Here is a 22805-nt window from a genome sequence, read left to right on the forward strand (position 1 = left end):
CTCCCCTGCCTTTCCCTGCATCTGCCTGCTTCCCAGGATAAGGGCCTGTTCGGGGTTTCCTGCCCCAGTGAGGTTTCAGGTGTCTTCCCACTGTCCAGACCTGTTCAGCTTTGCCCCTGTCTCCTTTGCCCTTGTCCCCTGCAGTCCATGCCCCAGCCCTGCTGTCTCTGCAGAGGAGCTGCTCCTGTGCAGAGCTGTGTCTGGGCAGTGCTGCCGTGCTGCCCTCAGCTCCCCCTGTGCCAGGAGCCTGGCCCAGCTGTGGAGAAAAGCGTCAGCTCCAAGTGTTCCTGTCCCTGCCCCACCTCAGCTCTCCTAAGAGATCCCTGGGGCTCCAGGGCTGATAGTTCCTGACAGGCAGTGGGCTCAGCCCTGGGGAATGCACTTGGAAGTTGACTAAAGGAATATCAAATTATCCCTCTTTAACTTAGTGGTCATTGAAATCTTCCTCTTTAACTCCACTCCTGAAACAATTCCTGAAGACTTGAAGACAATACTGGTAGAGGTGTGGTTCCTTCAGGTTTTCTGCACTTCAATGAGCACTATGGGACATTTGGTGCTGAGTCCATGAACCTCAAAACCCCAGAGGAGACTTCAAAAATGTCCAAGGAATGAGTCAATCAAAGACCCAAGACACTTTTCAAGGCCCAAGATAATGTTCCACTCACCACTGGCTTTTTGCTGTGGTCAGATGGGCTTGGTGAAGGCTGGGTGAGACTTCCTGAGCAATGCTTTGCCCTCCAGGCACTGATCAGCTCTTGGCACAGAAACAGGAAGTGCAATGTGGCTGTTGCTGCCCTGTCAGGGCCCCAGTGGACACCTGCTGTTCTTGGACCCAACAGCAACCCTACGAGACAAGGATCCTCTGAGGTCCTGGCAAAGCCAAACAACTCTTTAACCTTATCCATCCTCAAAGCATCACAAAAGCCCACGGGCTCCAGGATCAGTTCCTGATGGACCCAGTCTGGAGGTTGTCCCTGCCAGTGATGAATGGAGCCTCAGGGCCAGTCCCAAGAGGGGTCTTTGGCCACTCCTTCCCAGTGAGACCTTCCTGGGCCTCCAGCACAGACAGGCTGTGGTATCCTGCAGTCTCTCCAGAAATAAGGATGGATTCTGCCCCTTTGGAATGGGGGTTTCTGAGCACACTCTGCACCAGTGTCCACCAGAGACACATCCTTGATGCTGCTTTGGGGCTGCTGTGCCAGGCCACTGATCTCACCTGTGCCAGGAGCCTGGAGTGCCCTTCCAGATGCTGGGATGGACACAGGGCCTCTGTTGCTGCTCAGGGAAGGAATCTGTGGGGTTTGTTCCTGCCAAGCACAAGTGCCTCGAGCAACGTGGCAAGTCAGAGCAGCCCTTCTGCTCTGCCCCACACACACTGGAGCAGGAGTTCTCCCTTTGGAGAGATGCTTTGGGGCCTTTGGGTTTCCTTCCAGGTTCTGCAGCGAAGCTTCCCCCCTGCAGGGAGTTTCTCTATTGCTCCTGTCCAAGCCTCTGTGCTGCAGAAAAAAACAGGGGGTGACACATGGGCTGTGCCACTGGTGCCTTTCCCTGGAGCAGGCAAAGTCCGGCTCTTTGATGCTGAGACAGTGGTTGAGAGGAGAGGGAAAACTCATCCTACCCGACATGCTGGAGCACATGTAGGGACAGTTTCTGCACAGTTCAGACACAGCCCTGAGGGAAGCAGGAACCTTCTCATGGCGTCTCCAAAGCTGGGGGCCAGTCCAACTGCACTGGGAACCTCCATGTGTGGCCAGCTTATTCTCCCCAGGCTGTTGGCACGAGGTCAGTTGCTGTCCAGTTCCATCCCCCTGACTGGCACTGATCTCCAAGGAAGCCTGGACCTCTCCTTGGCCAGTGTTCTGCAATTAGAACCCTGCAGACACTTCCTCAATTCCTCTCCAAGGTGACCTCAGCACACCAATGACATCACAGCACTTGTCCAACTGGTCAAGAATCCCCCACAGGGACACTCTGCTCTCTCCTCCATAGGCACAAAGCAACAACACTCCAGAGGAAAATCTTCCCTGTGGGCACTGTGGCTCCTTGTCCAGAACAAACAGTCAAGGCAGTGGTCTGAAATGTTTTCCCAGCTGGGCTAATCTCTCATGGATCCACAGTGTGGCTGTGGAAAGAGAGAAGCAGAAGCCTTCACTAATGCCCTGGAATGTCAAACAGCAATCACAGCCATGGACAGCTCTCAGGAACCACTTCACTGTGGCTTTTTCCTTCTTGGAACCTGGACAGGCATCTGCATACTCCTGGGAAAATAAAAACAAGAACAGGGACACTGGGATGCCCTGTGGCTCAGGCAAGACTCCCATGGGCTTCACAACTCAAACTTTTGAGCCCCACTGTGCTCCTCCTCAAAATATGAGGGTCAGTTCCCAAACAGGGACACAGCAGGGTTTTATGCCAGGGCAAAAGTTAGAAGAGTGGAATGTGGGGAATAGTTTAAAAACCAGAAGTTTCAAAACCCGTGAATTTCGGAGGTTAAAACAAGTTTGAAGTTTTTATGGTCCATTATTCTCTGCCTTCCCACTGTTCATTTGGCACATCCCAACTCCAGAGAAGATGATGGAAATCACACCTGCAGGAAGAGTTGGAATTCATTCCCAGAGAGAGGAGGGAAGGAGGGAAAAGGATTCCAATTGTTTTCTTGATCATTGTGACCAAAACCAGCTCTTCACTCAGTTTGCAACATCCCGATGGTGAGGTATGTTCCTCATTTTTCAAGCCAAATTACAGTAATTTGGAAACTGTCCCTGGTTTAAAACAAAATCACAGGCCAATAATTGACTCAATTGGGTTCCCAAATCAGAAATCCTTAAACTTCTACCAAGAAGTGTTTCCCTGCAGTAGAGAAGCCAGTTTGATTCCTTTTGTCCTGAGTTTCTCCTGAGTTCATGACTCCAGATGAACTGGAAGGGTCCTGGCACTGCCAAACGTGGCTGCAGTGACAAGGATCACACCCCCAAGTCACCATTAAATGCACTCATCCGCACCTCCCAGAGCCCAGCAGCAATTCCTGCGCTGCCCCCGCTCTGGGTCAGCCTGACAGGCATCGCTCTGGTGTGCAGGGCTGGCTCCTGCAGGACACAGCGCTCGGAGCCGCTCTGTGTCCCGCAGCTTTGGCATCTCAGCTGTCACTCCACGGCTGCCAGGCCTGTGCCACGATTTTTCCACCCATGTTCCAGTGCTGCTCCACTGAATCACAGAAACACAGAATTTGTGTTGTAAAAGACATTTGAGATCATCCTGTCCAACCGATGACCTAACACCACCTTGTCACCAGGCCATGGCACTGAGTGCCACATCCAGTCTTTCCTTAAACACCTCCAGGGACGGTGACTCCACCACCTCCCTGGGCAGCCCATTCCAATGCCCAATCTCCCATTCTGTGAATAAATTCTTTCTAATGTCCAGGCTAAGCCTTCCTGTGGTGCAGCTTAAGGCTGGATCCTCTTATCCTGTCTGTTCCCTGGGAGAAGAGACCAACCCTCACCTGGCTGCACCCTCCTGTCAGGGAGTTGTAGAGAGCACGAAGGTCCCTCCTGAGCCTCCTCTTGTCCAGGATAAACAAGCCCAGCTCCCTCAGCACCTGCTCATGGGACTTGTGTTCCACAGCTTCTCCCCTGCTGTTCCACAGCCGCTGCTCCTGCTCCAGTGTGGCTGCAACCCCTCCAGTGGTGCTGCTCTCACTGCAGTGCTGCTCGTCTGTGAAACTGCAGGGACTCCTGCAACCATGGGGACATTGTGACACTGAGGGGACACATGGAACCATGGGGCCAGGACTCTTTGTGAAAACTCCCAAGACCAGAGATTTTAACTGCTGGAACCCCTTCACAGCAGTGACTCCTGTGACCTCACATGTCCCCGTTTGAGTCCCCACACCCTGCAGTCCCACAGTCAGACCAGGTTTCCTCACTGCTTCCACCCCAGGTTTCCCATGGCTGAGTCTCAGATGTCTCGTTCCACAAAGCCATTTATTCAGGGTGCAGTAACACAGAAACAGCTCCAGCTGCTGCATCTGAGCAGGACCCTGAACAAAAAACCCGGGGCTCATCTCATTTGTCTTGCCATTTTCCCTTTTTTATTCATTTTAATTAATTATTTTATTTTATTTCCTTCCCTTTTCCCCTCAAGTTTCCCACCATGTTTCCTTTCATGCTTCCCACCTTTCTGTCCCCTCATATTTCCCATCATTTTGGCCTCCTGTTTCCTGCCTTTTTTCCCCCTTATGTTTCACACCCATTTTTCCTGCCCATTTCCTGTCTTTTTCCACTCACGTTTTCTTCCCTTTCCCCTGCACATTTCCCGCCCTTTCTCCCCTCATGTTTCTCACCATTTTTTCCCTCCAGCATTTCTTGTCCTTCCATGCCATCACATTTGCCATCATTTTTCCCCTCACATTTTCCAGCTTTTCTCCGCTTGTTTTGCACACTTTCTTCCTCTCATTTCCCATCGTTTTCACTCAAGTTTATTGTCCTTTATTGCCTTCCATTTCCTGCCCTTTTCTTCCCTCAGCTTTCCTGCCCCTTTCCTCCCTGCACATTTCCTGTATTTTTCTCCGCTCATATTCCCCAGCGTTTGGTCCCGTCACATTTCCTGCCCTTTTGTCCCCTCACGTTTCCCATTTTTTACCTCATGCTTTCCACCCTTTTCCCCCTCATGTTTCATGCCTTTCCCCTCACAATTCTCACTGTTTCCCCCCTTCTAATCCTGTCCTTTTGTCCCCTCACGTTTCCCCCCAGCAAGTTTCTCTTTTCCTCTCGAGCTGTCCACTCGTGCTGGGTGTCTCCATGTCCACCCACCTCGCTGTCCTCACAGGCCTTGGTCTCCTTTGCCATCCATAAGGTTCGGCAGCTCAGAGCTCTCTCTTTGTTTCATTGCTGCTTTTAGTAAATTGTTCTTAACTCAACCTGTGACCTTTCTTTTTTTGCCTGCAATTCTCCATCCCTCCGCAGAGGGAAGGGAAGGGAGAGTGGGAGAAGGGAGCAGTGCATGGTTTGGAATGTTTCATGGGAGCATCGTACTGGGGATAACTGGGGTGTCACAAAGGGCTCCCTGTGACCTGCCACCTGCCCCTAGCAACAGCTCCCAGCCTTTGTTGGCATGGAACCAGCCCCCAGGCTGCAGTGTCCGGCAGGACAGCGACGGGACAGGACGGGAGCACGCAGCTGGCGACAAGCCCGCGAGCACAGCTCACATCTTGCCCTGCAGAAGGGAGATAGATATTTCACCCAACCTTCCCCCTTACCGATATTTATACATTTTCTCTATTACATAAAATGGAGAGGAGACCTCCAAGACAGCCCAGGGTGGCCTGGGAGGAGGTGGCGGCTCCTCAGGAGAGCAGCTCTGCAGCAGAGCCCCCCGAGTTGACCATGGTGCAGCCACTGCAGCCCAGTGAGTGAGGGGCCCTGTGGGACTGGGCAGGGCTGGGTCCCCGTGCTGGGATCAGGTTTCCCTGGCACACGGGCAGCGGGGATTGCAGGGGTGGGAGTGATGCTGGAGTGCTGGGGCTGCTCAGGATAGGACACCAGCCCTGGCACAGGCTCTGCCAAGGAGGGGGACAGCAGAGGGGCCACAGCTCCTGCTCCTTCCTCTGCTCTGTCTTGTCACAGCACCCTCTGCAGCTCTCCTTTCTCTCCCCCTCCTTTAGATACCAGCTGCTTACCCATTTACACACAGGAAGCCATGGACTTCATCCAGGCCTTTGCCAGCAGCCCCGAGCAGGTACCCAAGGCCCATTGGATGGTGGCTGTGCCTGGCCAGGAGTGCTGGCTCTGCGGAGCAGCTGCTCCCACAGGGCATTGCACCCCAGGGCTCTGGTCCCAAGGGCTGGGTGTCCTCACTTCTTGCTGCCCCATTGTCTCTGTCCCTCAGCACCAGGACAAGGACCTGAAGCTGAAGTTCCTTGACAGCATCTGCACCCTGTGCAGAGATGCCAAGGACAGTGGCTTCTCCCAGGGTCTGGATGTTTTCTGCAGCAGATACAAGCTGGGAGAGATGATCCAGGTGCGGAGGCATGCAGCGCTCTGGGGAAGGGGGCAAGGAGCCTGTGAGGGCTCCACCTGGGCAGGGCAAAGCTCTGGTGGCTGTGGGTGCTGGCAGCTGCCAGGTTCCAGCCCAGCTGTGCTCTGCAGGTGCTGCTGAAATTGGAGCCCAAGTATGAGATCTGTACCCAGGTGCAGCAGCTCGCCATGCTCTCCCTCGCTGGACTGAGGTACTGGCCCAAGGGCCTGCAGACCCCCGCCCAGGGCTGCGTGCCCACCTGCCCATCCCTGCTGGCAGCCCTGCCCCAGAGCTGCAGGAGACCTTGAGGCACTGCTCGCAGCACCAGTGTCCAACTGCGTCCCTCTCTCTTTACAGCACAGTGGGCAGGGTGATGGAGAAAAATAAAAAATTCTTAAAAGTCTGCTTTGACAGAATCTTCTTCCTTCCTCCAAACGGGGAAATGCAGAGCCTGGAAGCGTCCCTCTATGCTCAGGTAACTGTTCCAGGGTGAACTGGAAGAGCCTCCAGTCCCTCTGGGCTGCTCCTGGCCACCCCATGCTGCCTTAGGGGCAAAGATCCAGGGCAGGCCACGGTCTCAGCTTCCCTTTCCTCCCCTCATCCCTTCATCCCTTGCCAGGCTCCAGCCACATCCAGAAATGTTGGCTGCCCTGCTCCCAGCACTAAACTGGCTCCTGTGTCCCTCCCCTTACACTGGGAGTTCAGATCAGTCTTCTGCCATTGGGAGAGACAGCAGAATCACAGCCACTGCTCTCTGCCATCCTTGCAGACCCTGCATGCTATGGACACCATGCTGGAGGTGATGGTGCTCAACTCTCCTGCCTCCAAAACCAGCGAGATGCTGCAGGACATCTTGGAGGTCTGGCCTGTGCACAGAGTGGGGGATCAGAGGGCTGTTCCTCACTCTGGAGAAAAAGGAGCCTGGGGTTGTGTCCAGTGTTGTCCTGGCTCCTGGCAAAGGAAGCCTGTCCCAGCCAGAACCAGGACACCCCAGTGCCTGCAGGCAGAGCGCCCTGTGGGGAGGGTGCCCGGCTGTCCTGGGGAACAGAGCAGAGCAGAGAGCAGCCCCTGCTCTCCTTGCTGCCCACCAGCTTTGCCTGGCACCTTTGTGCCAGGCCTGCCATGGCCCCCAGGGGCAGGAGCCCCTCTGCAGGCTTTGCTTGAGGGCACAGGAAGCCTGGAGGGACGGTGCAAGTGTGTCTCAGGAGCAGGGCTGAGCTGCTGATGCTGCTGGAGTGGGTGTCTGCTTGTGGGGCTCACCTGCAGCTGCTGTCTTCCCAGGTTCTGCTGGACTACTTGTTCATTGACAGAGTGACAGTGCAGGAGAGAGTCATGGGCAGGATTAGGCTGCTGAGCCGTTTGCTGGCCGACTTTTCTCCTGTGCAGGTTAGGACCTGCTACCCTCCAGCCAGGCCAGCCCTTCTAGCCTGGTACAGCCACAGCCCCCAATGCCTTCATGCCCCAGCTGCCCCCCCTCAGCCCTTCTCCTCTTCTCCCTGCCTCTCCCAGGCTGGTCAAAATGAGAACAGTGCTGCTGCCAGCAGACAGATCCAGATCCCAGTGCTGGGGAAGCTGCTGGGCCATCTGTTTTTCAAGTTGTTCAGGAAAGAAGAAACCAGCTTGATGGCCCTGGATATTCTCTGCTCCCTCATGACATTCCTCTCTGTGCAGAAATGTAAGAGAAGCTGTAATGGACTGCATCCCCATGCACAGCCGCATCCCCAGATACGCCTGCTTGTCTTCCTGGGCCTTGTGACGGCCCCTTGTCGTGCTTGGTGCAGGTGCCAACATGTCCCCAGTGCTGCTGTCCCCTCTGCTCCTCCCTCACACTCTCTCTGCCAGGCTCTTGATGGTCCTGTGTAGCTGAGCTGCTCCTCCATGCAGGACTCAGCTCCACTGTGCCCCTTCCCCATGTCCCTTGGACAGCTCTTGTCCCACCCTGCCATATTCCAGCAGCACTTGATACAGACCCCGAAGGCAGGTCCCCCTTGCCACCAGTGCCCACCACCCCTTTCTGTGGCCAGCTGCTCCCCAGCTATTCCTGCATTCCCCAGACTTGTTAGGGTGGGGTCCCCTGCTGGCCCAGTGGCTGTGACTCACCTATGCGTCCCTGTTTCCCCTCTCTTTAGGTGTCACACTGCCCCCAGCACACTGGAAATCTGAGATCACCTCCTTGTTGAATATGCCCATCACCTGGGGAGTTCAGGTAAGGAGCCTTCCCCCTGGCTGGGCCTCTCACCTGTGGCATCAGCAGGGCATTTGTGTGTGCAAAGGGGCACAGAACCTGTGGGGCTGTCCCTAGTGAGAGGGTTCCCACTGTCCCTGAGCAGGGAACACTGTGGTGTCCAGGCAGCAGCAGCAGCAGCAGCTCCCCAGCCCTGCTGGCCACCAGCAAGCCCTGGGTCTCTTCAGGGCCCGCACTCCATGCAGCAGAGCCCAGCCCTCCTCCCTGCCCCAGGGCCATCATCATCCTCCCCTGCATGGGGAATGTGGTCACTGCTGCCTGCTTCCCTGTGGGCACTGCCCGGAGCACTGCCTGGCACCTCTGGCCAGGGCTGCTGACACTGCCCAGCCAAGCAGCACCCTTGGGGCACTGGCTGACACTGGCCTCTGATCCCTTCCTTCCTGCCACAGGCCTTTGAGAAATACCTCAGGCCTGCTGAGAGGACGGGCGTCGTCCTTGTAGCCATCGAGATCTTGGGAGGCTCCAGCCTCTCAGACAAGAAAGCGCCCATGGAGTTCCTGGAGGTGGCCATGAAATCCCCTGAGCTGTGGCTGATGGATGTAAGTGGCCTTTGGCTGGATTGCCCTGCCCTTGAGCCCTTGAGTCAGGTTCCTGCCCCCTTCCCTCCCGAAGCCGGGTGTGTGAGGCTCCTGAAGCCGCCTTGAGCTTACTCGGATCTGCCACACCAGACGTGGCGCCCTGCTGTGGTTGCTGTCTGAGCTTTTCCCACAGTCTGCACAGTGGCATTTTGTCCAGTGTGCTAATTCCAATCCTCCGTTCAGACCTGGAATTAACGCCTTCCTTTTTGCCACCTTTGCCTGGTGTGGTGGCTTATCTTATGTGAACTTCCTTCTTTGGCAGTGCTTTGAGATGAGTTAACTGCGTCCTTTAAGTCCTGACAGAGGGATGGGCAGGGCAGTCCAAGACAGGGCGACAAGGCTGTGTAAGCACCACGCTCACCTATGTTCCCTCCAGGTGCCAAAGGTTGTGAGTCACCTCTTTGCCTACTGTGATGAGAAAAACACAACAACCGCTCACAGCTTTTACTCCCTTCTTGTCCTAATGGCGAATAAGTGGCCTGGGCGAGTCGTTGCAGTAGCTCTGGAGGTTGCACCAATATTCAGGTACTGGCCCTGACAGCCTGGAAGGCTTGTTCCCTGTGGGGATAGGGGCCCCCAGGCTCTCTGGCTGCCAGGACCAAGGAACACTGCTGGACCTCAAAGGGAGCAGTGCCCTCCATCCTATCACACCTCTCAGCACAGGCTCACAGCAGCCAAAGCTGGCCAGACAGCCCAGAGCCAGCTCACTGCTCCCAGCCCCATGGGGAACACTCTGTCAACCGTGCCCACCTGCCCGGGCAGGGTCCCTGGGCAGCAGGGCTAGCCCAGGCTGTGCTGCAGTGGCCAGGGCAGCCCTGCTGACAGCGCTCTGCCTTGCAGTGACAAAGTTTGTCTGTGGAAGGCGATGTTCTCTGTGCACCAGACTCTGAAAAGAGTTTTGAAGGAGCTGCAAATCCAACTGCAGGACTGGCATAACAACATCTTAACTGTGCAGCAGAACACCTGTCTTGCTTTCTTGGCTGTGAGTCAGCAGGGACAGCCCATGTGTCCTTGCCCTCAAGATGCTGATGGGAAGCCAGAGCTGTGCCAGGGGAGCCCTGCCAGATGTGGCTGAGCTCTCTGCTGCTTCCTTCCAGATGTTGGTCTCTGATCATGTGCAAGAGGAGGAACTGGGTCCATTGTACAAAGTCTCGGGTTTTCTGAGGTATTCAGGAATGGAAACGGTCCCTCTGGTGCTCAGGGCCCTGGTGACGCTGTCGGAGAGAGCCGAGACGGTGAGCAGGCTGCTCTCAGGGGCAGACATGTTGCACCTGTACTCTGAGGTCTCAGAGAAGGTGGTGGATGGGCCTGGGCTGGGAGTCAGGTGCTGGCTTGACTGCTCCAAATGCTCTGCCGGACATGGTGTAGCCTGGTGACTGCCTGGGGATCAACCGGGCAATGAAATGCTTACAGAATGGACCTGTCTTTCATGCAGGCAGGAAAAATGAAGAGTCTCCTGCAAGATTTGCTGCGATTCCTGTGGCATTGGTCTTGGGAGAACACAATGATGGCCCTAGAAATCTTCCACAATGTGCTGGGGCACCTGAAGAAGAGAGAGGCCAGCTCCACGGCTGTGATGATGGTGCATAATCTCTTGCACCTCTTTGATGCGGTAAGGCTGATGTGGGAGCCTGAGCCCCGCTGAGGATCCCTAGGCAATGAGAGCTGCCCTGCAGCCCGGCCCTGGGAGCAGCACAAGGAGCCCGCTCCCCTGGGCTCTCCTGGGAAGGATTCCAGGCCTTGCAGCCCAGAGCTGCTTCTGCCCTCTCTGGGCTGGGACCCCGCAGCATTGCCCCTCGCCTCAGCCACCTCAGCTCAACCCCTCCTGGCCACGGGCAGGGAGCCGCTGTGTGCAAAGCTCAGCTTTCCTCCTTCCTACCAGAAGGAAGAGTGTGTACGGGAGCGCTCCATCTGCCTCTTCAGAGATGTGCTGGGCAAAACGGTATGGAGGGACAAGAAGGTCATGAAGAGAAATGCCTGGAAGGCCCTGGTCCGGCTCCTCCTTCACATGAGTGATAAGGCCCCCAGCGTGGCCAAGGTACCAATGTCACAACTGAGCACTGACCCAGAGAGGGGAGGCTGAAACTCTCAGGGGATCCCAGCCATCGGGGTGAGGGCTGCTGGCAGCAGGCAGCTTTCCCCCCAGACAGCCCCTGGGAGCCAGGGTCCGCAGGGCCGGACAGGCTGGCACGGCCATTTCCAGCTGTCCTGGGGTACAATGCAAAAATGTGTATTCTATCACCATCTGTTAAAATATGGGAGGAGTGGTGATCCTTATCTCTGTGGGAGAGATCCTCTGCTGATGTGCCATCTGATAAGATCAGGGGGATGATCATCGTTATCTATTCACAACCCATCCTTCCTCCAGAAGATATATTCCGTTAATGGGCCATTAAGTCCTATTGTGTGACTGATAAGATTACATCACCCCATTGGGAAATGCCCCAACCAGGGGCAGGAGCCAAGCCTTTCCTACCTAGATAAAAAACTGGGGTTTGGGAACCGAGGGCAGACCTTTCTACTGGATCCCAGAGGAAAGTCGGACCTTTTTCCACATCATTGCTGGATCTTTGGAGGAAAACTGCACCTTCTACAGGAGCACTGCTTCAACGGAACCACATCTGTCATCCAGGAGGACTGCAGCCACCATTTATATGGACTGCTACCAACACCCTGACTGACAGGGTGTCAGGTTGTATTTCTGACTTTGTTGGTGGTTGTTTCTTTTATATTATTGCATGTATTTTATTTTTTTCTCTTTTCTCCTATTAAATTGTATTACTGACTTGGAGTCTCGCACTGGTTTTACTTTCAAACCAACACATTAATTGGCACCCAACGTGGGGCACGAAGGGTACTGAGGAAAGTCAGTATTACAATTTTGTTTTCACCATGATTCTCAACATGCTTACATGGGTTTTCTATCTTGCTCTCTGTATTTTTCCACACATGGGGAACTATCTGCCAGCTGTAATGCTCCTGTGTAGACCAGGATATGGTATAAAAATTGTTTTATTGGCCTATTATGTCTACTGCATGATAACCTCTGAGGCAATGAACATAATCCGGAATATATACTGGACTTTGTTTGCTTGTCCTAGTCTAGGTTGCTACATCCGGGGTTTTAACAATCACACCCAGCCCTTGGGGGGAGGGGTAAAGGATGATTTTTTCCAATCTTTCCGGCCTGATACAGTAGTTTTTGGAAATGTTGAGTTCCCGCTGGATGCTAAGGACAGCATAATATTTTTGTTAGTTCTGCTTTGTCTCCTCTGCACAGCCTTTACAGCCTACAACATGCTTAGAAACAGAACACTACATGGCGTATTGATGCATATTCTTGAGGAAGAGGAAAAAAGAAACAAATCAACTTTGTCCACGACTGCACAGAATGTCACAAAGAGGAGAAGAACCAAACAAAAAGCAACAGTGCCCGTGTCTATGCAGACTGCCACAAAGGAGGAAAAAGCCAAAAGCAAAGCAACAGTGTCTGTGTCTACGCAGACTGCCACAGAGGAGGAAAAAGCCAAAAGCAAAGCAACAGTGTCCGTGTCTATGCAGTCTGCCACAGAGGAGAAAAAAGACAGAAGCACCATCAGCATCTCCACACAAACCATCACTGAGCCAGAACAGCCTAGACCAGTAGCAGTTGCCTCCATTCAGAAGAAGAAATCAAAGAGCAAATCAGTTCGCATAGTGACTGACGAGGACGTGGCAGGACCTTCGCACCCAGCAGAAGTGACAGAGCCAGAAATCATCCCTCGCTCTCTATCCCTGGGTGAGCTGCATGACCTGTGGAGGGAATTCACCCGCCAGACAAATGAGTCCATCTTGACCTGGCTGCTCCGCATCTGGGACGCTGCAGCCAATGACACCATTCTGGATGGATGTGAGGCCAGGCAACTGGGATCTCTGTCCCGGGATGTGGTCATTGACCAGGGGATTGGGAGAACCCAAGAAACTCTCAGCCTCTGGCGGCGACTGCTGACAAGTGTGAAGGACAGATACCTTTGTAAAGAAGATCTTCAGGTGCACCAAGGAAAATGGAGCACAATAGAACAAGGTATCCGATGCCTGAGGGAATTGGCCGTGCTGGAGATCATTTTCTCAGAAGATGAGAGATTTCCTAAGAGCCCAGACTGTGTCCGGTGCACGTCACAGATGTGGTTGAGATTTGCACGGCTTGGACCAGAGATGTATTCCCGTTACCTGGCAACGCTGCAGTGGAGGGAAGGTGAGGACATGGTAGGCGTCTTGGCCAATAAACTAAGAATTTATGAGGACACTGTCACAGCCCCATTTCGTACCCATGTCTCATCCGTGGAAACAAGGCTGGTGGAGCAAGTCCGAAGCCTGATTGAAGAGGGCCATCAGAAACTAAAAAAAGAACTTAAGGAAAACAACTACCAGATCTCTCCTGAACCAACAAGAGTTTCTGCCATTAGGAGCCGGCGTTCCTCAGGCAGGGAGAGAGGACACACTCCACGAGGTAACCTCTGGTTTTTCCTTCAGGAGCATGGAGAAGACATGAGGAAGTGGGATGGAAAACCCACCTCCTCCTTAGCAGCCCGGGTACGTGAGCTGAAAAGAGGGACACCTACCCCAAGAAGTTCATCTAGAGTCAATGCTGCTCCAGTCTCTCGTGTACAGAACTCCAGACAGTATCAGAATGATGATATAACTGATCCTCTTGAAGGAACCTCAAGAACCTATTTACAGGGAGAGAGCAACGTGTACCAGGATCAGGAATAGAGGAGCCCTGCCTCTAGCCAGGTAGAGGAGAGGGATAATCGGATCTATTGGACTGTGTGGATCCGATGGCCTGGCACATCCGACCCACAAAAACATAAGGCTTTGGTTGACACCGGCGCCCAGTGTACTCTGATGCCATCAAAGTATGTAGGAGAAGAATCCATCTCTATTTCTGGGGTAACAGGAGGATCCCAGCAGCTGACTGTAGTGGAGGCCGAAGTGAGTTTAACTGGGAACAGGTGGCAGAAACACCCCATCGTGACTGGCCCAGAGGCCCCATGCATCCTTGGCATAGACTATCTTAGAAATGGATACTTCAAAGACCCAAAAGGATATCGCTGGGCTTTCGGGATAGCTGCTGTAGAGACAGACGGCATTAGAAAACTGAGCACCTTGCCTGGTCTTGCAGATGACCCCTCTGCTGTGGGACTACTGAGAGTTGAAGAGCAACAGGTACCAATCACCAGAACAACAGTACACCGCCGGCAATACCGTACTGACAGAGACTCAGTGATTCCCATCCATGAAATGATCCGTAAACTGGAGAGCCAAGGGGTGGTCAGCAAAACCCACTCACCCTTCAACAGCCCCATCTGGCCTGTGCGTAAATCTGAAGGAGAATGGAGATTGACCGTAGACTATCGTGCATTGAATCAGGTGACTCCACCGCTGAGCGCTGCTGTGCCAGACATGCTGGAACTCCAGTACGAGCTGGAGTCCAAGGCAGCAAAGTGGTACGCCACTATCGATATCGCCAATGCATTTTTCTCCATTCCTCTGGCAGCAGAATGCAGGCCTCAGTTTGCTTTCACCTGGAGGGGCGTGCAGTACACCTGGAATCGTCTGCCCCAGGGGTGGAAGCACAGTCCCACCATCTGTCATGGGCTGATCCAGGCTGCACTGGAGAAGGGTGAGGCCCCCGAACATCTACAGTATATCGATGACATCATTGTATGGGGCAGCACAGCAGGGGAAGTCTTCGAGAAAGGAGAGAAGATTATCCAGATTCTGCTAAAAGCTGGTTTTGCCATTAAGCCAAGTTAAGGGACCGGCTCAGGAAATTCAGTTTCTAGGAGTCAAGTGGCAAGATGGACGTCGTCAGATCCCAACAGAGGTAATTAATAAGATCACTGCTATGTCTCCACCTACCAACAAGAAGGAAACACAAGCCTTCCTAGGTGCCATAGGCTTTTGGAGAATGCACATTCCTGAGTACAGTCAGATTGTGAGCCCTCTCTACCTGGTTACCCGCAAGAAGAACGATTTCCACTGGGGCCCTGAGCAGCAGCAAGCCTTCGCCCAGATCAAGCAAGAGATTGCTCATGCAGTAGCCCTTGGCCCAGTCAGGACAGGACCAGATATGAAGAACGTGCTCTACTCTGCAGCTGGGAAGCATGGTCTGTCCTGGAGCCTGTGGCAGAAGGTGCCTGGTGAGACTCGGGGTCGACCACTGGGATTCTGGAGCAGAAGCTACAAAGGATCTGAAGCCAACTACACTCCCACAGAGAAGGAGATCTTGGCCGCCTATGAAGGAGTTCAAGCTGCCTCAGAGGTGATTGGCACAGAAACACAACTCCTCCTGGCACCCCGACTACCAGTGCTGGGCTGGATGTTCAAGGGAAAGGTGCCTTCCACACATCACGCCACTGACACCACATGGAGCAAGTGGATTGCCCTCATCACTCAGCGCGCCCGTATTGGGAATCCAAATCGCCCTGGGATTCTGGAAATAATTACAAACTGGCCTGAAGGTGAGACTTTTGGATTGTCTTCTGAAGAAGAAGAGGAGCAAGTGGCACGTGCTGAGGAAGCCCCACCATATAATGAGGTACCAGAGACTGAAAGACGATATGCCCTCTTCACTGATGGTTCCTGCCGAATTGTAGGCACTAACCGGAAATGGAAAGCTGCAGTATGGAGCCCCACACGACAAGTTGCACAAGCTACCGAGGGACAAGGTGGATCGAGTCAGGTCGCAGAGCTAAAAGCTATCCAGTTGGCTTTGGATATTGCTGAACGAGAGAAGTGGCCAAGGCTCTATCTCTACACTGACTCATGGATGGTAGCTAATGCTCTGTGGGGTTGGCTGGATTGCTGGAAAAAGGCCAACTGGCAACGCAGAGGGAAACCCATATGGGCAGCTGAGATTTGGCAGGACATTGCTGCCCGAATAGAGAAACTGACCATAAAGGTTCGACACGTGGATGCGCATGTACCCAAAAGCCGGGCTAATGAAGAACATCACAACAACGAGCAGGTGGACCGAGCTGCAAAGTGAAAGTATCACAGGTGGATCTAGACTGGCAGCACAAGGGAGAATCATTCCTAGCTCGTTGGGCCCATGATGCCTCTGGTCATCAGGGGAGAGATGCGACGTACCGATGGGCCCGTGACCGAGGGGTGGACCTTACCATGGACAGCATCTCACAGGTCATCCACGACTGTGAGACCTGTGCCGCAATCAAACAGGCCAAGCGGGTGAAGCCTCTGTGGTATGGTGGACGATGGTCAAAGTACAGGTATGGGGAAGCCTGGCAAATTGACTACATCACCCTTCCCCAAACCCGCCAGGGCAAACGCTACGTACTGACCATGGTGGAAGCAACCACAGGATGGTTAGAGACCTACCCTGTGCCTCATGCCACTGCCAGGAACACCATCTTGGGCCTAGAAAAACAAGTCCTTTGGAGGCATGGTACCCCTGAGAGAATTGAATCAGGCAACGGAACCCATTTCAAGAACGGCCTGATCAACACCTGGGCCAAAGAACATGGCATTGAATGGATATATCATATTCCTTACCATGCGCCAGCTGCCGGGAAAGTTGAACGGTGTAATGGACTCCTTAAGACTACTTTGAAAGCACTTGGTGGTGGAACCTTCAGAAATTGGGAAATGAACTTGGCCAAAGCCACCTGGATGGTTAACACCCGAGGGTCCATCAATCGAGCCGGTCCTGCCCACTCTGAACCCCTGCACACAGTGGATGGGGACAAGGTCCCTGTGGTACACATGAAAGGTATTTTAGGAAAGACTGTTTGGATTAATCCCACCACAGGCAAAGGCAAACCAATCCGTGGGATTGTTTTTGCTCAAGGACCTGGTTGCACCTGGTGGGTAATGCAGAAAGATGGGGAAACCCGTTGTGTACCACAAAGAGACCTAATTTTTAGTGAGAACTGTATGTAAGGTTTCATTTTGTATTATATATCTGTAAGAGGGTATTGGTTTGGGTGTGATGTAGATGGTAATAGAATAAGGGGTGGATTATGTCCTGGGGTACAATGCAAAAATGTGTATTCTATCACCATCTGTTAAAATATGGGAGGGGTGGTGATCCTTATCTCTGTGGGAGATATCCTCTGCTGATGTGCCATCTGATAAGATCGGGGGATGATCATCGTTATCTATTCACAACCCATCCTTCCTCCAGAAGATATATTCCGTTAATGGGCCATTAAGTCCTATTGTGTGACTGATAAGATTACATCACCCCATTGGGAGATGCCCCAACCAGGGGCAGGAGCCAAGCCTTTCCTACCTAGATAAAAAACTGGGGTTTGGGAACCGAGGGCAGACCTTTCTATTGGATCCCAGAGGAAAGTCGGACCTTTTTCCACATCATTGCTGGATCTTCGGAGGAAAACTGCACCTTCTACAGGAGCACTGCTTCAACAGAACCACATCTGTCATCCAGGAGGACTGCAGCCACCATTTATACGGACTGCTACCAACACCCTGACTGACAGGGTGTCAGGTTGTGCTGCCCAAAACCCCAAGTAAAACACAAACTAACAGAGTGTCAGTTTATGCGGTGCTTTATTCAGGGCCCGGGGCCCTGCGGACTTGCATCCCAAGTCAGGATCCCACTGGTTCCCTTTTTGAGGGTTTCTTATACCCTTTTTACAAATGGTTTATGTGCAGAAGTACACATTCTTCTATAGATACATTCACCTTGAAGATAGCATTTTGCATCATAAATCTTACATGGTTGCTTATCTTAGGACTATAGTGTTCTCCCCCTCAATCTCTCTCTTATGCCACTGCCCACCACCAGTACTTTATTTATGATTATACTTTAACCTTATCACTAACGGTTCTGCATGCTCTCAGCACAGCACATTCCTAAGTTAGTTTCCCAGGGCCTACTCTGGGAACTGCAGTCTTCTAGCCTTAGCGTTACTACTACTATTATGGTTTATACACTTTATATTGTGTTGGTTTGAAAGTAAAACCAGTGCGAGACTCCAAGTCAGTAATAAAATTTAATAGGAGAAAAGAGAAAAAAATAAAATACATGCAATAATATAAAAGAAACAACCACCAACAAAGTCAGAAATACAACCTGACACCCTGTCAGTCAGGGTGTTGGTAGCAGTCCGTATAAATGGTGGCTGCAGTCCTCCTGGATGACAGATGTGGTTCTGTTGAAGCAGTGCTCCTGTAGAAGGTGCAGTTTTCCTCCGAAGATCCAGCAATGATGTGGAAAAAGGTCCGACTTTCCTCTGGGATCCAGTAGAAAGGTCTGCCCTCGGTTCCCAAACCCCAGTTTTTTATCTAGGTAGGAAAGGCTTGGCTCCTGCCCCTGGTTGGGGCATTTCCCAATGGGGTGATGTAATCTTATCAGTCACACAATAGGACTTAATGGCCCATTAACGGAATATATCTTCTGGAGGAAGGATGGGTTGTGAATAGATAACGATGATCATCCCCCTGATCTTATCAGATGGCACATCAGCAGAGGATATCTCCCACAGAGATAAGGATCACCACCCCTCCCATATTTTAACAGATGGTGATAGAATACACATTTTTGCATTGTACCCCAGGACATAATCCACCCCTTATTCTATTACCATCTACATCACACCCAAACCAATACCCTCTTACAGATATATAATACAAAATGAAACCTTCCATACAGTTCTCACTAAAAATTAGGTCTCTTTGCGGTACACAACGGGTTTCCCCATCTTTCTGCATTACCCACCAGGTGCAACCAGGTCCTTGAGCAAAAACAATCCCACGGATTGGTTTGCCTTTGCCTGTGGTGGGATTAATCCAAACAGTCTTTCCTAAAATACCTTTCATGTGTACCACAGGGACCTTGTCCCCATCCACTGTGTGCAGGGGTTCAGAGTGGGCAGGACCGGCTCGATTGATGGACCCTCGGGTGTTAACCATCCAGGTGGCTTTGGCCAAGTTCATTTCCCAATTTCTGAAGGTTCCACCACCAAGTGCTTTCAAAGTAGTCTTAAGGAGTCCATTACACCGTTCAACTTTCCCGGCAGCTGGCGCATGGTAAGGAATATGATATATCCATTCAATGCCATGTTCTTTGGCCCAGGTGTTGATCAGGCCGTTCTTGAAATGGGTTCCGTTGCCTGATTCAATTCTCTCAGGGGTACCATGCCTCCAAAGGACTTGTTTTTCTAGGCCCAAGATGGTGTTCCTGGCAGTGGCATGAGGCACAGGGTAGGTCTCTAACCATCCTGTGGTTGCTTCCACCATGGTCAGTACGTAGCGTTTGCCCTGGCGGGTTTGGGGAAGGGTGATGTAGTCAATTTGCCAGGCTTCCCCATACCTGTACTTTGACCATCGTCCACCATACCACAGAGGCTTCACCCGCTTGGCCTGTTTGATTGCGGCACAGGTCTCACAGTCGTGGATGACCTGTGAGATGCTGTCCATGGTAAGGTCCACCCCTCGGTCACGGGCCCATCGGTACGTCGCATCTCTCCCCTGATGACCAGAGGCATCATGGGCCCAACGAGCTAGGAATGATTCTCCCTTGTGCTGCCAGTCTAGATCCACCTGTGATACTTTCACTTTGCAGCTCGGTCCACCTGCTCGTTGTTGTGATGTTCTTCATTAGCCCGGCTTTTGGGTACATGCGCATCCACGTGTCGAACCTTTATGGTCAGTTTCTCTATTCGGGCAGCAATGTCCTGCCAAATCTCAGCTGCCCATATGGGTTTCCCTCTGCGTTGCCAGTTGGCCTTTTTCCAGCAATCCAGCCAACCCCACAGAGCATTAGCTACCATCCATGAGTCAGTGTAGAGATAGAGCCTTGGCCACTTCTCTCGTTCAGCAATATCCAAAGCCAACTGGATAGCTTTTAGCTCTGCGACCTGACTCGATCCACCTTGTCCCTCGGTAGCTTGTGCAACTTGTCGTGTGGGGCTCCATACTGCAGCTTTCCATTTCCGGTTAGTGCCTACAATTCGGCAGGAACCATCAGTGAAGAGGGCATATCGTCTTTCAGTCTCTGGTACCTCATTATATGGTGGGGCTTCCTCAGCACGTGCCACTTGCTCCTCTTCTTCTTCAGAAGACAATCCAAAAGTCTCACCTTCAGGCCAGTTTGTAATTATTTCCAGAATCCCAGGGCGATTTGGATTCCCAATACGGGCGCGCTGAGTGATGAGGGCAATCCACTTGCTCCATGTGGTGTCAGTGGCGTGATGTGTGGAAGGCACCTTTCCCTTGAACATCCAGCCCAGCACTGGTAGTCGGGGTGCCAGGAGGAGTTGTGTTTCTGTGCCAATCACCTCTGAGGCAGCTTGAACTCCTTCATAGGCGGCCAAGATCTCCTTCTCTGTGGGAGTGTAGTTGGCTTCAGATCCTTTGTAGCTTCTGCTCCAGAATCCCAGTGGTCGACCCCGAGTCTCACCAGGCACCTTCTGCCACAGGCTCCAAGACAAACCATGCTTCCCAGCTGCAGAGTAGAGCACGTTCTTCATATCTGGTCCTGTCCTGACTGGGCCAAGGGCTACTGCATGAGCAATCTCTTGCTTGATCTGGGCGAAGGCTTGCTGCTGCTCAGGGCCCCAGTGGAAATCGTTCTTCTTGCGGGTAACCAGGTAGAGAGGGCTCACAATCTGACTGTACTCAGGAATGTGCATTCTCCAAAAGCCTATGGCACCTAGGAAGGCTTGTGTTTCCTTCTTGTTGGTAGGTGGAGACATAGCAGTGATCTTATTAATTACCTCTGTTGGGATCTGACGACGTCCATCTTGCCACTTGACTCCTAGAAACTGAATTTCCTGAGCCGGTCCCTTAACTTGGCTTAATGGCAAAACCAGCTTTTAGCAGAATCTGGATAATCTTCTCTCCTTTCTCGAAGACTTCCCCTGCTGTGCTGCCCCATACAATGATGTCATCGATATACTGTAGATGTTCGGGGGCCTCACCCTTCTCCAGTGCAGCCTGGATCAGCCCATGACAGATGGTGGGACTGTGCTTCCACCCCTGGGGCAGACGATTCCAGGTGTACTGCACGCCCCTCCAGGTGAAAGCAAACTGAGGCCTGCATTCTGCTGCCAGAGGAATGGAGAAAAATGCATTGGCGATATCGATAGTGGCGTACCACTTTGCTGCCTTGGACTCCAGCTCGTACTGGAGTTCCAGCATGTCTGGCACAGCAGCGCTCAGCGGTGGAGTCACCTGATTCAATGCACGATAGTCTACGGTCAATCTCCATTCTCCTTCAGATTTACGCACAGGCCAGATGGGGCTGTTGAAGGGTGAGTGGGTTTTGCTGACCACCCCTTGGCTCTCCAGTTTACGGATCATTTCATGGATGGGAATCACTGAGTCTCTGTCAGTACGGTATTGCCGGCGGTGTACTGTTGTTCTGGTGATTGGTACCTGTTGCTCTTCAACTCTCAGTAGTCCCACAGCAGAGGGGTCATCTGCAAGACCAGGCAAGGTGCTCAGTTTTCTAATGCCGTCTGTCTCTACAGCAGCTATCCCGAAAGCCCAGCGATATCCTTTTGGGTCTTTGAAGTATCCATTTCTAAGATAGTCTATGCCAAGGATGCATGGGGCCTCTGGGCCAGTCACGATGGGGTGTTTCTGCCACCTGTTCCCAGTTAAACTCACTTCGGCCTCCACTACAGTCAGCTGCTGGGATCCTCCTGTTACCCCAGAAATAGAGATGGATTCTTCTCCTACATACTTTGATGGCATCAGAGTACACTGGGCGCCGGTGTCAACCAAAGCCTTATGTTTTTGTGGGTCGGATGTGCCAGGCCATCGGATCCACACAGTCCAATAGATCCGATTATCCCTCTCCTCTACCTGGCTAGAGGCAGGGCTCCTCTATTCCTGATCCTGGTACACGTTGCTCTCTCCCTGTAAATAGGTTCTTGAGGTTCCTTCAAGAGGATCAGTTATATCATCATTCTGATACTGTCTGGAGTTCTGTACACGAGAGACTGGAGCAGCATTGACTCTAGATGAACTTCTTGGGGTAGGTGTCCCTCTTTTCAGCTCACGTACCCGGGCTGCTAAGGAGGAGGTGGGTTTTCCATCCCACTTCCTCATGTCTTCTCCATGCTCCTGAAGGAAAAACCAGAGGTTACCTCGTGGAGTGTGTCCTCTCTCCCTGCCTGAGGAACGCCGGCTCCTAATGGCAGAAACTCTTGTTGGTTCAGGAGAGATCTGGTAGTTGTTTTCCTTAAGTTCTTTTTTTAGTTTCTGATGGCCCTCTTCAATCAGGCTTCGGACTTGCTCCACCAGCCTTGTTTCCACGGATGAGACATGGGTACGAAATGGGGCTGTGACAGTGTCCTCATAAATTCTTAGTTTATTGGCCAAGACGCCTACCATGTCCTCACCTTCCCTCCACTGCAGCGTTGCCAGGTAACGGGAATACATCTCTGGTCCAAGCCGTGCAAATCTCAACCACATCTGTGACGTGCACCGGACACAGTCTGGGCTCTTAGGAAATCTCTCATCTTCTGAGAAAATGATCTCCAGCACGGCCAATTCCCTCAGGCATCGGATACCTTGTTCTATTGTGCTCCATTTTCCTTGGTGCACCTGAAGATCTTCTTTACAAAGGTATCTGTCCTTCACACTTGTCAGCAGTCGCCGCCAGAGGCTGAGAGTTTCTTGGGTTCTCCCAATCCCCTGGTCAATGACCACATCCCGGGACAGAGATCCCAGTTGCCTGGCCTCACATCCATCCAGAATGGTGTCATTGGCTGCAGCGTCCCAGATGCGGAGCAGCCAGGTCAAGATGGACTCATTTGTCTGGCGGGTGAATTCCCTCCACAGGTCATGCAGCTCACCCAGGGATAGAGAGCGAGGGATGATTTCTGGCTCTGTCACTTCTGCTGGGTGCGAAGGTCCTGCCACGTCCTCGTCAGTCACTATGCGAACTGATTTGCTCTTTGATTTCTTCTTCTGAATGGAGGCAACTGCTACTG

The 22805-nt window shown here is 52.5% G+C and overlaps 1 protein-coding gene across 1 annotated transcript in view; it reads left to right on the forward strand.

The window, feature by feature from the left end:
* The first annotated feature begins 5288 nt into the window (after positions 1-5288).
* LOC148220712 (uncharacterized) overlaps positions 5289-22805 on the forward strand; it is a 36769-nt gene continuing 19252 nt past the window's right edge. The window contains exons 1-15 of the mRNA XM_088180988.1: positions 5289-5406; positions 5663-5736; positions 5887-6018; positions 6147-6226; positions 6373-6490; positions 6785-6874; positions 7297-7401; positions 7612-7690; positions 8145-8221; positions 8650-8799; positions 9215-9363; positions 9679-9820; positions 9936-10073; positions 10274-10450; positions 10721-10876. Of these exons, the coding sequence (XP_088037114.1) occupies positions 5289-5406; positions 5663-5736; positions 5887-6018; positions 6147-6226; positions 6373-6490; positions 6785-6874; positions 7297-7401; positions 7612-7690; positions 8145-8221; positions 8650-8799; positions 9215-9363; positions 9679-9820; positions 9936-10073; positions 10274-10450; positions 10721-10876 (1785 nt within the window). The remainder of the gene's footprint in view (positions 5407-5662; positions 5737-5886; positions 6019-6146; positions 6227-6372; positions 6491-6784; positions 6875-7296; positions 7402-7611; positions 7691-8144; positions 8222-8649; positions 8800-9214; positions 9364-9678; positions 9821-9935; positions 10074-10273; positions 10451-10720; positions 10877-22805) is intronic.

This window comes from Sturnus vulgaris, chromosome 31 (genome assembly GCF_052056855.1).
Source record: "Sturnus vulgaris isolate bStuVul1 chromosome 31, bStuVul1.hap1, whole genome shotgun sequence".
Lineage (NCBI taxonomy): Eukaryota > Metazoa > Chordata > Aves > Passeriformes > Sturnidae > Sturnus > Sturnus vulgaris.